Consider the following 14,778-nt stretch of genomic DNA (forward strand, 5'->3'; position numbering starts at 1 on the left):
CTTTATGACAACAGTCATAAATATTCATGAAGGCTTATTCATATTCATGACAGGTGTTATGCCATGTTTATGACAGTGTCATGACAGTCTTATTCAACCCCCTTCAAATAAAGTGTTACCGACAAAACTAACTTAAAAGTAACTTTTCTGAAAGAAATAGGAGCTTGTTTTAAGTCAATAACTCTTTAACATTTATCGAAAAAAATTACTAGTTCAATTTCCACATTATTTCACTTATAATATGGGAAAATGTCTTGTTGTAAATGGTAAGGTAAGGTAATTTTATTTATATTGCACATTTTCAGCAACAAGGCAATTCAAAGTGCTTGACATGAATTAAAAGGAAATATAAACAAAATAACAAACCAAAGGAAAGAAAGAAGAAAAACAAAAAAGAGGAAAGGACGCATTAGGGAAGATGGCAACATTCAGACATAACAAAGGGCAAAACAAAGACATGAGTAAAGGCGGTGACGTCAAAAGACTATGAAACCACATTGCTCAGCCTCCCGGCAAAGTCCAATAAAGGTGTTGTTATCGAGGAATGATGTCCTTGGGAGCGCTCAGCTCCACATCTCCATGGATACAGGAGGGGGTGAGGAGGGAAGAGTGTTGTGTTTACATATCTTCAAGGAGACTGGAAATATGCAGCCCTTCCAAGGCCACACAGGGAAAGCCAATTCAGAAACAGAATGTCTTAGGTCAGGAAGATTATAAATTTCAATCTTCCCTAATGTCTCTCCAATAAATCTCAGTTCCCAATTATCCAAATTAGTTTGGTCGTTCCACTGAACCGAAACTAGCAACTTCACCAAGATCGATTCCAACTCGTTAGTGAGTTTTAGAGTCCTCGTCTCTGTCCACACCAACAGTCTGAGTGTCCACTAGTTCAGCCAAGTCCGTCACAAATTTGTCAATAATCCAGGAATCCACAAGCTCCAAACAGCAGAAATCCTGTTGTCATGAATAAATCCAGGGTGAACCCCGTCGGGTGTGTCCCCACAGGACAAGAGAGTTCTCCTGTGCCCAGACTTCTCTTCGAAAATTTGATCAATTACATTGAGAGATCAGTTGACCAGATCCATAATTTGTAGATTTAGATGACGTGCGAAGAAAGGCTCCAAAAATATAGAAAAAGACAGGACAAAAACAGAACCTCCTCTGCTGGGAGGGAGCAGAGGGAAAAAGCGTCCACCTTCATCTAGAGCAAGAGAGAAATGAGAAATGAAATAATCTACCAATGTAACTAGTACGTTTTCATCAACATTAATGAAATCTTGACTTAAAGCAAGCCCCTGTATCTTGCTGTAATGTTATTTGTAAGTTAGTTTTGTCTTACTTCAACTATACTAAGATATTTGCACTGGAAATCAGACCAAAAACACGTTGTGTTTTTGCAGTGTAAATACTAACCTTTCTTTGGGATATTAAAATGAATACTGCTCTTAGCCAAAGCAAGAAAAAGAAAACTAGACTATAAGAGTTTAGATGCACTACAAAGCCTAAACAAAGCATTTTACTAAAACAGTAAAATGTTTCGTTGTACAAGCTCTCTGTGGCTAAGAGATTATGGCTAAATATAATTTTTTCCTGTTGACTGTTTTGACAGCCAAGTTACAGTTGAGCCCAAATTTATTCATACCCCTTGCAGATGTGGATTTCCATTTAACCAAAAAGTGGATTTCTGATAGTAAGTGAAACGGGCTTCTCTCAAAAGACAATAAAACTTTGTAAAAAATAATAATAATGAAAACAAAAACTTTAAATGTAATTAAAAATGGAATGTCAAAAATATTTTACCCTTCCCCATAATCAGTAGAATGTTGTCCTTTATTAGCATTACAGCATCAAACAATTCTTACAACCGCTGACCAACCCTTGGCTTTTTTTTTTTTTTTTACTAATGTTTCATGAATTTTGTCTTTGAAAATGATCTTTAACAGATCATCTGTTAAAGATCATTTTAAATCAAAATCTACCAAGGCTGTTTAACAATTTTGGACTTATTATATAATAATTATTGTTGTATTTAGTCTGTTTTCCATTGTTTAAAATAAGGTCATTTGTTGTTAGGACAATGAATAAACTCTAGATAAAACTTACTGATTGTTGGTTATTCTTCATCTATGGTTCACTTTAAATTTGTAAGGGTTTGTGGAAATAATGACAGAAAGTAGGACCAAAACAAAGAAAGCTTCCCCCATGTCTGTAAAAACAGCAGTTATCAAATTTCTGATAAACAAAAAAGGACAGTCTGGACGAGTCACTACTGCAGAACTACAAGCTGATCTCCAACTTTCCATTCACCATCATACCCCATCATTCACTATTTAATTGTTGAACTGGATTCAAAATTAAATAGCTTCTTAACAATGACTTCCCACTGACATGACTTTTCATCAGAGCAGACAAAAATCACAAGTGGGGTACCCCAAGGTTCTATTATAGGACCCCTCATATTTAAAATCTACATGCCCTCCACTGGCTCAGATTATAATATGTAGTAAGATTACTTACCTTATGTAAACAGATGACACACTTCTCCTCATTACAATGTAACCAGGAGATGAAACAATTCAAAGTTTAGCAGATGCTTAGAACAAATCAACGCGTAGATGTGTCATAACTTACTTCAGCAGANATTTTAACTCGTCATGAAGATATTTAAGTCTTTACCACCAGCCCTGGTAAAATGAGGATGAGAAACATCAATCAAAGATAAACCTTCTCTCATATGTGTTACTGTAGCCATGTGCTGAAAATTGAAAATATAATTATCTTAAATGAGAAAAAAAAATCTGTTACAGGTGTGTGTGTGTGTTTTTTCTCTTTTCTTACTCCTGAAATATTTTTATATCATTAAGTAAAGTTTGTACAGCACATTTCAGTAACAAAGGCAGTTCAAAAATGCTTTTACACGAAAGTGATAAAGAAAAAAAACACAAAGAATCAATACATAATACATCAACATCGCAGTGGCAAAATAACGAGAAATAATAAAAAGTTGTAATCCAGTTTTATTATCCATGTTGTATTTTATATAGTGATATATATATATCACTATATATATATAGTGATATATATATATCACTATATATATAGTGATATATATATATCACTATATATATAGTGATATATATATATCACTATATATATATAGTGATATATATATATCACTATATAAAATACAACATGGATAATAAAACTGGATTACAACTTTTTATTATTTCTCGTTATTTTGCCACTGCGATGTTGATGTATTATGTATTGATTCTTTGTGTTTTTTTTCTTTATCACTTTCGTGTAAAAGCATTTTTGAACTGCCTTTGTTACTGAAATGTGCTGTACAAACTTGACTTAATGATATAAAAATATTTCAGGAGTAAGAAAAGAGAAAAAACACACACACACCTGTAACAGATTTTTTTTTTCTCATTTAAGATAATTATATTTTCAATTTTCAGCACATGGCTACAGTAACATATATGAGAGAAGGTTTATCTTTGATTGATGTTTCTCATCCTCATTTTACCAGGGCTGGCGGTAAAGGCTTAAATATCTTCATGACGAGTTAAAATGGCAACAAGTTAGCAAAGTGAACTCTGTCTCTCAGGAAAGGTGCTAAATGAAAGTATTGTGATGTTGAATAAAAATAAAACAAACAAGATCATAAAAAAATAGACATCTAGTATTCAGTTTGATTTGACAACTTTACCACACAGCATGGCATACCGAGTACTGAGCTCCAATCTTACAGTTATATACTGAACTTTAACTATTGTTCAGTTTGCTCAGATGCAGTTCCTCTCATAAACACTAGTTGCCACTGTGATAATGTGATGTAAAGTGATGGGAGTAACTGTTGTAACTGTTACACCGGAGCAGCTGAAGAGAAGAGGAGCAGCAGTGCAGCTAGCTCCGCCTTCATTTCACTTTGTCCATGTCGATGGCTGTGATTGCCTCCTCCTCTGGAACACCGACGCCCCCTGACGACTGACAGCATAAATGCTGGTGATCCTTCCAGTCCTGCATAGACCAAAAAATAGAAGGCTTCTATAGAACACAGTACTTATAAATAGTTATTATTAGTGCCACACCACAATATGGCCACCATTTTAGTCTTCGGTTTGACTCTTTGACTCCTATTCAACATATTTTTACTCAAGTAAAAGTAAAAAGTAGCCATCCAAAAAATGACTCAAGTAACAGCAAAAAAGTATTTGGTAAAAAGGCGACTCTAGTACTGAATAACTGATTAAATTATCAATCATTTAATATTTAAAAAATAAAGTTATGTGGGAGTTTTGGTATTTTAAAGACCAAAGTTATTCATATAAATAACATAATTACAAACAAACAAAATCAGGCCAAAAAAAAAAAAAACATTTTTCCAAATCAGTTTCTTTCAAAATAAAACTTATTGAAACTTTAACAAAAACTGCAGATGTGTGTCTGAGTCTGGTGAATTTTTGGTTAAAACATGTTTGTTCACCATTCAGTGAAGTTACTCACACTGGATAGAGAATAAAGACATTTTACTCAAGTAAGAGTAGAGATACCTAATAATAAAATTACCGTACTTAAGTAAAAGTAAAAAGTACACCATAGTAAAAATACTCCTAAAAGTACTTTTTTCCCAAAACGTTACTCAAATAAATGTAACTAGTTACTCTGTTGCCAGGGATATGAATAATTTGGATATAACTTATTAGTAACTTTCTACCATTATTCAGGTTGCTTCAGATTACTTTGCCTTTGATAAATTAAATTATTTGATTACCTTTATCTAAAGCTAAAATTAGCATGATGTTCTGAAACATTTCAGTGAAAAAAGCAAAAAACATCTAATAAATGAAAGGGAGTATCTGCCTTCGCGGCTCTGTAGGAAGTATGGAGACCCACCTTCCTCTGGCAGAATGTGGAGCAGTAATTGACTTTGTGACATCCTGTACACTCGCTCATCGCCATCCGGCCACAGTTCACACACATCTCCTGCAGAAGAAGAACACAACACTTTAGGCTATTGAGGGAACCACGGAGCAAGCGCCGCTGACATTGTGGAAACTGGTTTGTCGTACATTGATGATGATCTCTGTGATGTCAGAGCTCCTTTTGGTCTCTGAGTCATCTGGCTGCTGAAACGAGATCTGGTTCTGGAAAGGCTGACCCAGTCCACACTGCACACCAAAACACATTATCTTCATCAATCTCTGCTATCCACTCTTTTCTAAATGCTATAAAGTGTCTTACATGTATCCATAACTTTTGAATCTTATGTCACAATAAAACTACAAAATTTAAAAATTTTAAGTTATTTGTAATAACAAAGTAGTGCAAATTTCTAGGGTTGCAGCTAGCGATTATTTTAGTAAATAATTGCTAAAGTAAATGTAAAAAAATTGGCATATTCTGCAGATTTTGTCATTTAACCATTTCAGATGATTTTCTGCAATAATATATGAAAATGCAAATAAACAAATAAAGCAATTCCTTTTTTAAAAATTAAAATAAACATTTTATTACCTAAAATGAAACATAGCATTCCTTTAGTGTAAGCTAAAGGAAGCATCTGCATTTTTTAGCATCTGCAGCTAAAAAATACATCTACATGACCTTTCTGTTCAGCTTTACGTCAATACAGCAGAGGGCTGCTCTGGTGAATATTTTTTAGGATAAGCAGTTAATAATTCCATGAAAAGGTTCCTAATAACATATTCTGTTTTACAGAATTTGAAGCAGGTGAAGCTAAAACTTCACCTGGGTTAGGGTTAAATATAATCTATTCACAACATGAGGAGTTGTGAATAGATTATATTTACAGACAAAGAGGATTTTTTTTTTATCTTAAATGCAAAATGTATACATATTTTATACAATTACAGCTGTTCTTTCAGCAGTCTGGATGATTTAGAGTTTGTATACTTCATTTAACAATTAATTGAGTAGATAATTATTTCAATAAGTGATTAATCATGATTAATCTTATTAATAGTTTCAGCTCTACACATTTTTGTAAAGTGGGCTGAAAATAATTAATGGCTTATGACTTTTTATAAACAAAAAGCAAAAAATTCTTAAATTAGATGTAGGTCTGAACATTGATTACTTTCTAACTCATGTAGACTCTGATCTTAATCAGGAAGTTTCTATTTACTAACCTGAAGGTTGCTGGTTGTACTAAACCAAATCAAAGGGACTATATGATCGCACACTGTGGATTTTCATTTGTAAAAGAAAATTAAAACAATGTATCATTTTCCTTCTCCTTCAAAGTTATGGGATCTGGTCTAAACAGTTTGAACTTTTCTATCTGATTCTTAAGAGTTTCTGGTTGCAAGTTGACCTCACCTCCTTCCTGCCCCCATGACCTTTGACCCCTGCGGGCTCCCCAACAGCATTTTTGGCCTGTTCTATCAGGGCCTTCAGCTGCTGCACATTGCTCATCAGTGTGTTTGCCAGTTCCTCCAGGTACACCCAGGTGTTCTTCTCTCCTTCATTCACGGCCGAACACGCATCTCCTACAGGCGCCACTTCCAGCCCCGCCACCAGCGTTGCCGACGGTGACGATGCCGCGGAGGCCACTGCTACTTTGGCTTGGATGGGCTGAGGAGCAACAGCCAGAGCCGGCAGCGCTGTCAGCACTGGAAGAAAGTCACAGGCAGGCTGACATCAGTACTTTAACTAGAAAGCTGTACTTTAACTAGACCAGCTTGTTTAAAAAACAGAATTAGACTCTGTATTAGCATGTTCATCATATTAGGTGGTTTCTTGTATTGTATGAATTCTCAAACAGCAAAAAAGTGACAACTAGTTATTTTCATAGTACTCTGAAAATAACGCCTGACACTTATTGCCTCCGTTTGGAAAAGAACAGACCAGGTGAAGTTAGTGTCTCAGTGACAGAGCGTACCTGTGGTGCTGGCGAACACGTCACCCTGTGCTGACCCGTCTGAGATGATGGTGGCTGAGGCAGCGTCGCTTGTTGGCGTACGGTCAAAGGTCAATGTGCTGGAGGCAGCAAACTGCCCCGACGGGGACACTGTGACTGTCAGAGAGAGAAAATAGCAGGATTGACCAATCATACGATACTTTCTGGTAACCAAGCAAGAAAATAAAAGGTCTATCCTGAATGTGAAGACCAGACTGAGGCTTAAAGAACACAACCTTTTTTTTTCTTGTAGCGCTGGTAGAAGGAAGTTTTTTTTTTTTGTTCTTGTGGAGTATGTTTAGATCTTCACTGTTCTTTAAAGGAACGTTAGATTGACTAAAAAAAGTGAACCCCAATGAGCATTTCTGGGTTGTTAATGTGATCAGACTGCAAAGCATCTACTATGTGCTGCAAGTACTAAAGGTAAACCAACTATAAGACAATAATTCATACTGAAATATTGCAACATTTTCACGAACACAAGCACAAATTTAACCCCGTTTTTGATATTCTGGAGCCATCTTGTATATGTTTAACGATGTTTCACATACAAACATAAAATACAACAACTTGGTGTTTTAGCTGCATGCGAGCATATGTTTTCCATGCTCCTTCAACCTTCCTTTGGGGGAGAGGGGGATGGGGGAGGCGCCGATTTATGTTTTCACATCCACCTGAATAATGTGTAGTTGTGCCACTGGTGGTGGATAAAGAACAGAGGAAAGTCGTTGTGGTGGATGTAGCAATACCAAGTGACCACAATATCAGGAAAAAGGAGCATGAGAAACTGGAGAAATACCAGGGCCTCAGAGAGGAACTGGAGAAGGCCTGGAAGGTGAAGACCACAGTGGTGCCTGTGGTCATCGGGGCCCTCGGGGCAGACACCCCCAAACTGGAGCAGTGGCTACAACAGATCCCAGGAACAACATCAGACATCTCAGTCCAGAAATGTGCAGTTCTAGGCACAGCCAAGATACTGCGCAGAACCCTCAGGTATATATATATATATATACACCCTCAACCTGCGCATGGATATTATCTTAATTAAGGGCTTTTAAAGATGCATGCAGTTAATATTTAAGAGCTTGAATTTATTGGTAATTTTCTCTAATCTCAGAATAAGAGCATACGTAAATTTTCTTTGGCAAAAAAACATGCAGTGTAACACAGATCCGTAGTATGACGGCATGCTGTTGTGAAACTCCATTCATGGTGGACAGTGGAACTGCTGATGAAGCATCTTTCAGGTTATGATGGATGCTGAATTATTCCTGAATATCGGAATCAGTTGTTCTTCCTCTGACTGTGACAGTTTGGGTCAGATTGTTAAAACATGAACAGGACAATGATCCTACACATCCCCTGGTTTTGGAATGGATAAAGCAAGCAAAAATTGTGGAATGGTCTGACTAAATACATTTTGAGCACAAAAAGTAGCTCATCAGAGATACGTTGTCTGACCTAAAACTGGTCTAACGTTAAACATAAATATGATAATCCTAATGAGCTCCCATGACAGTAGCGCCTAAATGTGAGCAAGAACCAGTTCAAAGTTTTTTTTTTTGTTTTTTTTTTTAGCCACATGGAAGCTGATTTCTGTTACATACACGTGGTTCCTGGAGTCAGCTGGATATTCTTCAGGGGGCTGAGGTCCTTCTTGACTGGTACAACCGGGAGCTCGTTGTCCTTCTTCCGTCTTTTGTAAGGAACAAAGAGACGGACAGGGCCGGTCTGGAAAAATAAAAATAAAAAAAGAAGCAGCTGTTGATTAAATGAGTGCTGATGAGATGTTTTAGACAACTACCACTTTAGATTTTCTTACTTCTTGCACTACCGTACTGCTAACTGTGGCTTTTGGTAGATTGGAGCCCTAAACTAACAAACACACACAAATAAGTAAGCGGAAAGTATAGAAAAATAAAAGCATTAGAAGGCAGGGGCTTCCAGAGTAGAATTACAAGGCTTAACAGATGGGGATAAATCTGTAAATCAGGAATCTGTCACAGCAATCACACGTGGGAGCTAATAATCATAAACTCCACAGTAAAATTCAGCTGCAACAAACTTCAAGTGATTTTTCAGACACATCCTCCCATGTTTTATTCCTTCTGAGGTCAGAGGAGAGGTTAGCTCCAGTTAGGATCAAAACTGAGTTTTCTAGCAATTGACTTATTTCCTGTAAACATATGCGGAAGAGTTTTTTTTTACAGTTGTGATTAAGAATGAGCTGTAGGTCATTTTAAAATTAATTATTTTCAAACTTATAATAAACAGTGACAAAAAAGTAGATCCTGTATTTACAGAAAGTTTTTTTCCCCCTGATAATCACAGAGCTACTGAACCGTATTAAAAGAAAGGAATTCACCCAGAAATAGACAACAGGTTAAATATAAATGCTGGACACACACAAAAAACAAACATTAAACAGTTACCATGGTGATATTTTCTGGTGTCACAGAGTCCCCTTCCTTTGGTGACTGTAAAAGAAGCAATACAAATCAATAAATGCATAAATCTGAGAAAATCTTAATTCTGCCACTTGAACAGCTCACCCAACTTTATGCTGGATCTTTGGATAAATATTGAGTTCATAATTTAATTAATATGTTAACCATTATGTGTTATAAGAGTGGGGCCATGTTGAGAGGTACAATCAGCCATCTAGATGCTACATTGCCAAACATTTCATTCTTTGTTTGGGTTTTTCTTTTCTATAAACTTTATGCGCACTGACCTGTCACGATAACAAACCTTACTTGACAATAAATTGTCTCACAAATTATTGCGATAAATGATAATACTGCTTTTTTGAGACCATTTTAAAGAAATATATTGAGAATGGCATAACAATGTAAGTATGCCCTCTCATGGATAAGTTAACTTTAATATTGTACAGCACACTTCTCACTGGAACTGGAAGATATTTTAAATATTATCCAAAATAAAATGCATCAACCTAAAACGATACATAAAAAAGTAAATAAAAACTACCTACAACTGAAACCATAAGTAAAATGTATTAAGAAGTCTCTGTAATCAAAATTCACTTTCAAAAAACTACCCAGTTTATTTATCATATGATTAATTGATTAAACTAATTAGTTAATCTGAATTGTTCTTCATTGTGTTTGGGCTACGAATACATTTCTATAAGACAAAATGAAAAACATGGGTTTATTTGAGTCAGTAAGGTGTAGTAAGATTAAAGCCTAAACTAACATCTAAACAATTTTGGGGGGTTTTCCAAGACAAATAAAATATTTGGGTTCATTTCAGTCCATCAAAACCACAACTTGGAGATTCTGTTTTGCAGTTTCCCTGCTGACGTCATTGGAACGGTTACATGATCCTTTTTAAGATGGTTTACTTCACAATAAAAGTCTCCAGCATAAACACAGGGGTTCATATTTTTTGTTGCTGGTGATCTGGCATGTGTTGAATCCTACAGACACTCACGTGTGTCAGGTCATCACAGCAGGCGGCACACGTACAGGAAGCAGCATGAGGGTTCAGAATATGCTCCTAAAACACACACACACACACACACACACACACACACACGCACAAACAAGTTTAAATACTGAGGAGGCAGATATGTATTCCAGCTTTCTGTTTAGAATCTGAATGAAATAGTAAAACACACCATGAGACCATGAAAGCGTTCAGTACAGTTGCGGTCCTACAGTGTAGCTGTTGCACAGTTCAGTACCTGTATGAGGCAGAGCAGAGGTCGGCCAGCGTATCTGATGCTCCTCTTCCAGTCTTTGCTGCTCGCTCTTCCCGCTAAAGCTTCAAACTCAGTTGGAGCAAACCACTGCTGGTTGTGTTTGATACAACGACCTTTGCCCCCTGAATGATGCAGAACCATTTTAGCATGGAAAACATCAGGAATAACGCAAACAAGACTGTGTTGTAATTTGCTGATGATGAATGTTGATCAAACAATCGATATATAAAAGTCTGCTGTTTAAACCAACATGACCAAAGAGTGTGGGGGGGGACGAAAATACAAAAAAATATTCAGTTGCCTAAACTTTCTATTGTAGACCCTTCGAGGAAACAAGGTAAGTTAAAACCAATTGGAAATTTAACAATGAATAATATGGATAAATTGTGAAATAAACACAGAGAAGCGTAAAAAAGAACATGGAAAGAGCAGAGAATTAAAAAGGTCCTTTGCTCAAACTGTAAGTTTGTGCTTGTGGCTTTGTGTTTTTCATCACATTTTATGTCTAAAATTTACTTAAAAACAGACTAATAGTAACAACAGACTGCAGAGATTTCATTTTCAAACTCGGGAGCTCACACTTTATGTTCAGAAGTCTGGCTTTGGGATGAATTCCAGTTTCTGCTGGAAAACTGCTGACCAATCAAGTCCACGCATTTCTCCATTGACCAACTGGTTACCTGATCTACTGAGTCTTCCTAACTTTGCTAAGATTTCGCATTTCTCAAGGCTGTAGTCGCTTCAGCAGCTATTAATCACCAATACTTAACCACTGTGCTCTGCAAACTCAGGACTAAAACATATTGTACTAGGTAGGGATGCACTGATATGAAGATTTGGACCAATATCGATATCCGATATTAATAATGACAGAAAATGCAATCAGATATTGGAAAATGAAAAGGATGCCAGTATATTATTTAAAAAAAGTAACTTGTTTTTTAAATTAAATTTAAAAAGCTGAGCCCCAGTTATACATACAGGCAGGTAGACACACCAGATTTGTGCTGATACCACAAGACAGAAGCCACAGTTTTCACAAGATGTCACCTGATCCCAGCCGGTTCTTGTACAGGACTCCGCTCGTATTCCTGCAGCGGACTGGCAACTCATTGTTGTACACAGACGGGTCCCAGTTGTATTTGGAGCAAGAGTCTTTGTCCTGCAGCGGAGTCAGAGGAGTGGGTGGAGTCTGAGGGCCTGACAGACGGACACAGAGGGATACGAATCATTTGTGATATTTTTTCGCTTGCTGATGAAAAGAAAAAAAAAGCATCGTCCTGCCAGGACAGTGCAGCACACCGGATGTGATGGTGGCAGCAGATTTGAGGCCCGTTGCTTCCACGATGCTGCCATCAGTGTGAACCACAATCAGGGTGGCTTTCTGGGTACTGAGCCCTTCACCCAGCTGCAGAGTGGTCCTGCCACTCTGTAAGCACACAAACACAGCACACAGTCAAACAATAACATGCTGTAAATGATATTCACTTCCCATACCACACAGATATCTGAGGTTTAGCATCGGCCAATGGCGATCCGATACAGAAAAAAAGTGCAGAACTGACTTAAAATGTATTCTGGGTTTTTTTTAACACAGATATAAATGTAGTGAATTACAAACATATTTGATAACTTTGCACCAGTACAGTACTCTTATATGCACCAAAGGATTCCCAAGCTTGGTCAAACATGAAAAAACAACACAAGTTTAATTTGTTCAGTCAATCGATTAGGAGTAGAACAGCTAATTTAAAATAAATAATAATGAAACTGAAAGTGACCAAAACAACAGGTTGACTACTTTGGTCAAACACATAAAAAATGAACTGCAACAAACCTTTCAAATGATTCAGAAGGTTCAATTAGGAATTATAAACATAGTGTAGAATAAATGATGAATGAGCACAGAGCATAGAACTAGAATCAATAGAATCAATAGATCTGCCCTTAGGGGTCAGGCACATTGTCACTGATATAGAATGTTTTTCAATACAGATATTAAAGTTGGATTTTTGAATTTCTAGACAAATTCTTTTTCACAAGTCCCACAGCAATATTTATGATGTCAGAATAAATTATGTAAAAGTGGACTTTCACTTTTATTCCTCCATGAAGTAATCTTACAAATTAAACATAAGTCCCTGGAGAGATGTGAGCAGTGAGGTGTTATTTACCAGAACATGCTCAGGAAGGCTTGCGGATGTAGCGACTGTGGTGGTGAAAACATTGTCCTCTGCAGCCTGAACATCCGCCACGGTCACTGCAGCCACCTCTGATCAGCCACAAAAGATAAAAATCACTGAGGTCCAAGAAAAACTACAACAAATTATTTCTGTGAATAAGACAGGACTGTGAAATGAAGTCAAACCAGTTTCACAGCTGAAAGTATGGGACACAATAAAAGCTTGTATTAACACGTTAAATTCCTCTATGTTGATGAACTTAAGATTGCATCTTGGGGTGAACAGACCAATCGGCCCAATTTCGTTGATTTTGGGTGATCAGCCAATACTTCCATGGGAAACCGACCATATCCACCGATCGTATCTACCTCCGTAAAGTTAGACAAGATTGGCCTTCAATTGCCTAAGCTTTATATTTATATTTGAGCGCACTATCTCATGTGCCACTAAAATAAGTTTGTGTCATTGGGTATTGTTCAATGTTTTTCAATAAAACTAGAACACTGAAAGAGTATCATGACCTCACAATGGGTACAAAATGAATGTACTATTTGTCGCAAACTCTCTTTGTATTCTACAGTTTCAATGAGAAGTTTAAATATACTCACTACTGGCATAAATATTATGGTAAACTGTCTTTTTTTATTCAGAGTGAAATGACACAATTCCAAATTCCACGATTTTTAAAACAATTAAAAGGACAATTTTTAGTAACCAAAGTTCAACTAATAAGTCAGTATCCATTTATTTCAAGTTCTTTGATTCTTTCACTTTGTATTGCAAGAGAGGAACACATTAAATTCTGAAGTCTTATTTTGTAAGTAATTATAGATTAAATGTAATATTTTTGGTGGGTGGGGGTTAATAACCACACTATGACTGAGGCAGCCTCCACAATATATTTTCTATATTGATATTTTTTACTTATAGCTGCGGGGTTACTTTTATGAGTAATATCTGTATTTTGTATTACTATTTATATTTATAAATATTTCTTACAGGAAAATGAAAGAACACCTAAATCACTGAGACTCTTAAAATTACTTCAGGAACATATTTGAATGAAGTTGGGTCCAAATATCAACCACAAGGTTTCGCTGGTTGTTTTAAAATGCAGAATACTCCTGTGATTTTATGTGATTTATACCAATAAAAAGTAATACATTTGCTTGTTATGCTAACTACATCTAACCCTCTGTTAACCCTCCCGAACAGCCATGGCCTTCTGCTGCTTCCTACCTGCGAATGCCGCTTCGGCCTCGTCTGAGTTCGGGAGGTGCTCGGCTCTCATGTCGATGTTTCGCGGTTCCGCTATCACAGACATCGGAGCGACTTCGGCCTCCGACTCCGTATCCGAGCCCACTCCCTCCACCGACCCACCGATGGGCGGTTCATCCAGCCCGAGTGCCTTCGTGGCCGAGGCTGCCTCGTCCATTCTTCCGCGGAACGACAAGAACCGAATAGGGCCGAGCGGCCGCGGAACAAAGAAACAGATCCGAGGTTCCCGGAGCCTCGAATAAAGCGACGCACAAGTAACAGAACTCGTAAAGTAAATTGTATTAAATAAACTACAACTATATTTACCAGAAACTCAGGAAAACTCTTAGGATATACGAGCTGACCGGGAAAATTAAAGGGAAATCATAATTTATTTTTATTTCAAACCTACGGCAAGCGATAAACCGGAAAATGCCGAACTGGTACGAGTTCAACCGAGGAGAAACGGGCGAATAATAGCAATTTTGCACGCGAATTTCATACTTAAGCGATGATGGATCTCATTAAGCTTCACTTTTTTTGGCTTAAACATAAAACCACAAAGATTTATGAGTCTAACTCTACATTGACATTCTGCACCACTCACAAAGAAGGCAGGAAACAGAAATATAACTGGAGAAGGGTTTTATTTTTTTCAGGCAACCTTCCAAACATTAAGACAC

The 14,778-nt window shown here is 36.9% G+C and overlaps 1 protein-coding gene across 1 annotated transcript; it reads right to left on the minus strand.

The window, feature by feature from the left end:
* Nucleotides 1-3,392: 3,392 nt before the first annotated feature.
* deaf1 (DEAF1 transcription factor) lies at nucleotides 3,393-14,510 on the minus strand. The gene is made up of 13 exons (XM_007568514.2): nucleotides 14,078-14,510; nucleotides 12,830-12,927; nucleotides 11,958-12,084; nucleotides 11,706-11,855; nucleotides 10,638-10,777; nucleotides 10,385-10,450; nucleotides 9,361-9,405; nucleotides 8,536-8,659; nucleotides 6,911-7,045; nucleotides 6,349-6,641; nucleotides 5,079-5,177; nucleotides 4,903-4,992; nucleotides 3,393-4,026 (listed from the first exon to the last, which is right to left on the minus strand). Exons 1-13 carry the CDS (start codon nucleotides 14,271-14,273, stop codon nucleotides 3,925-3,927), a joined length of 1,665 nt encoding a protein of 554 aa, XP_007568576.1. The 5' UTR covers nucleotides 14,274-14,510; the 3' UTR covers nucleotides 3,393-3,924.
* Nucleotides 14,511-14,778: the final 268 nt, after the last annotated feature.

This window comes from Poecilia formosa, unplaced genomic scaffold, assembly GCF_000485575.1.
Source record: "Poecilia formosa unplaced genomic scaffold, Poecilia_formosa-5.1.2 Scaffold224, whole genome shotgun sequence".
Lineage (NCBI taxonomy): Eukaryota > Metazoa > Chordata > Actinopteri > Cyprinodontiformes > Poeciliidae > Poecilia > Poecilia formosa.

Excerpts from the sequence above, each read along its gene's own strand:
- deaf1 (XM_007568514.2), bottom strand. The coding sequence starts at position 14,273 with ATGGACGAGGCAGCCTCGGCCACGAAGGCACTCGGGCTGGATGAACCG. Across the intron at positions 12,085-12,829 it reads GCCTTCCTGAGCATGTTCTG|AGTGGCAGGACCACTCTGCA; the intron begins GTAAATAACACC and ends GTGTGCTTACAG. Across the intron at positions 11,856-11,957 it reads TGCTGCCACCATCACATCCG|GCCCTCAGACTCCACCCACT; the intron begins GTGTGCTGCACT and ends TCCGTCTGTCAG.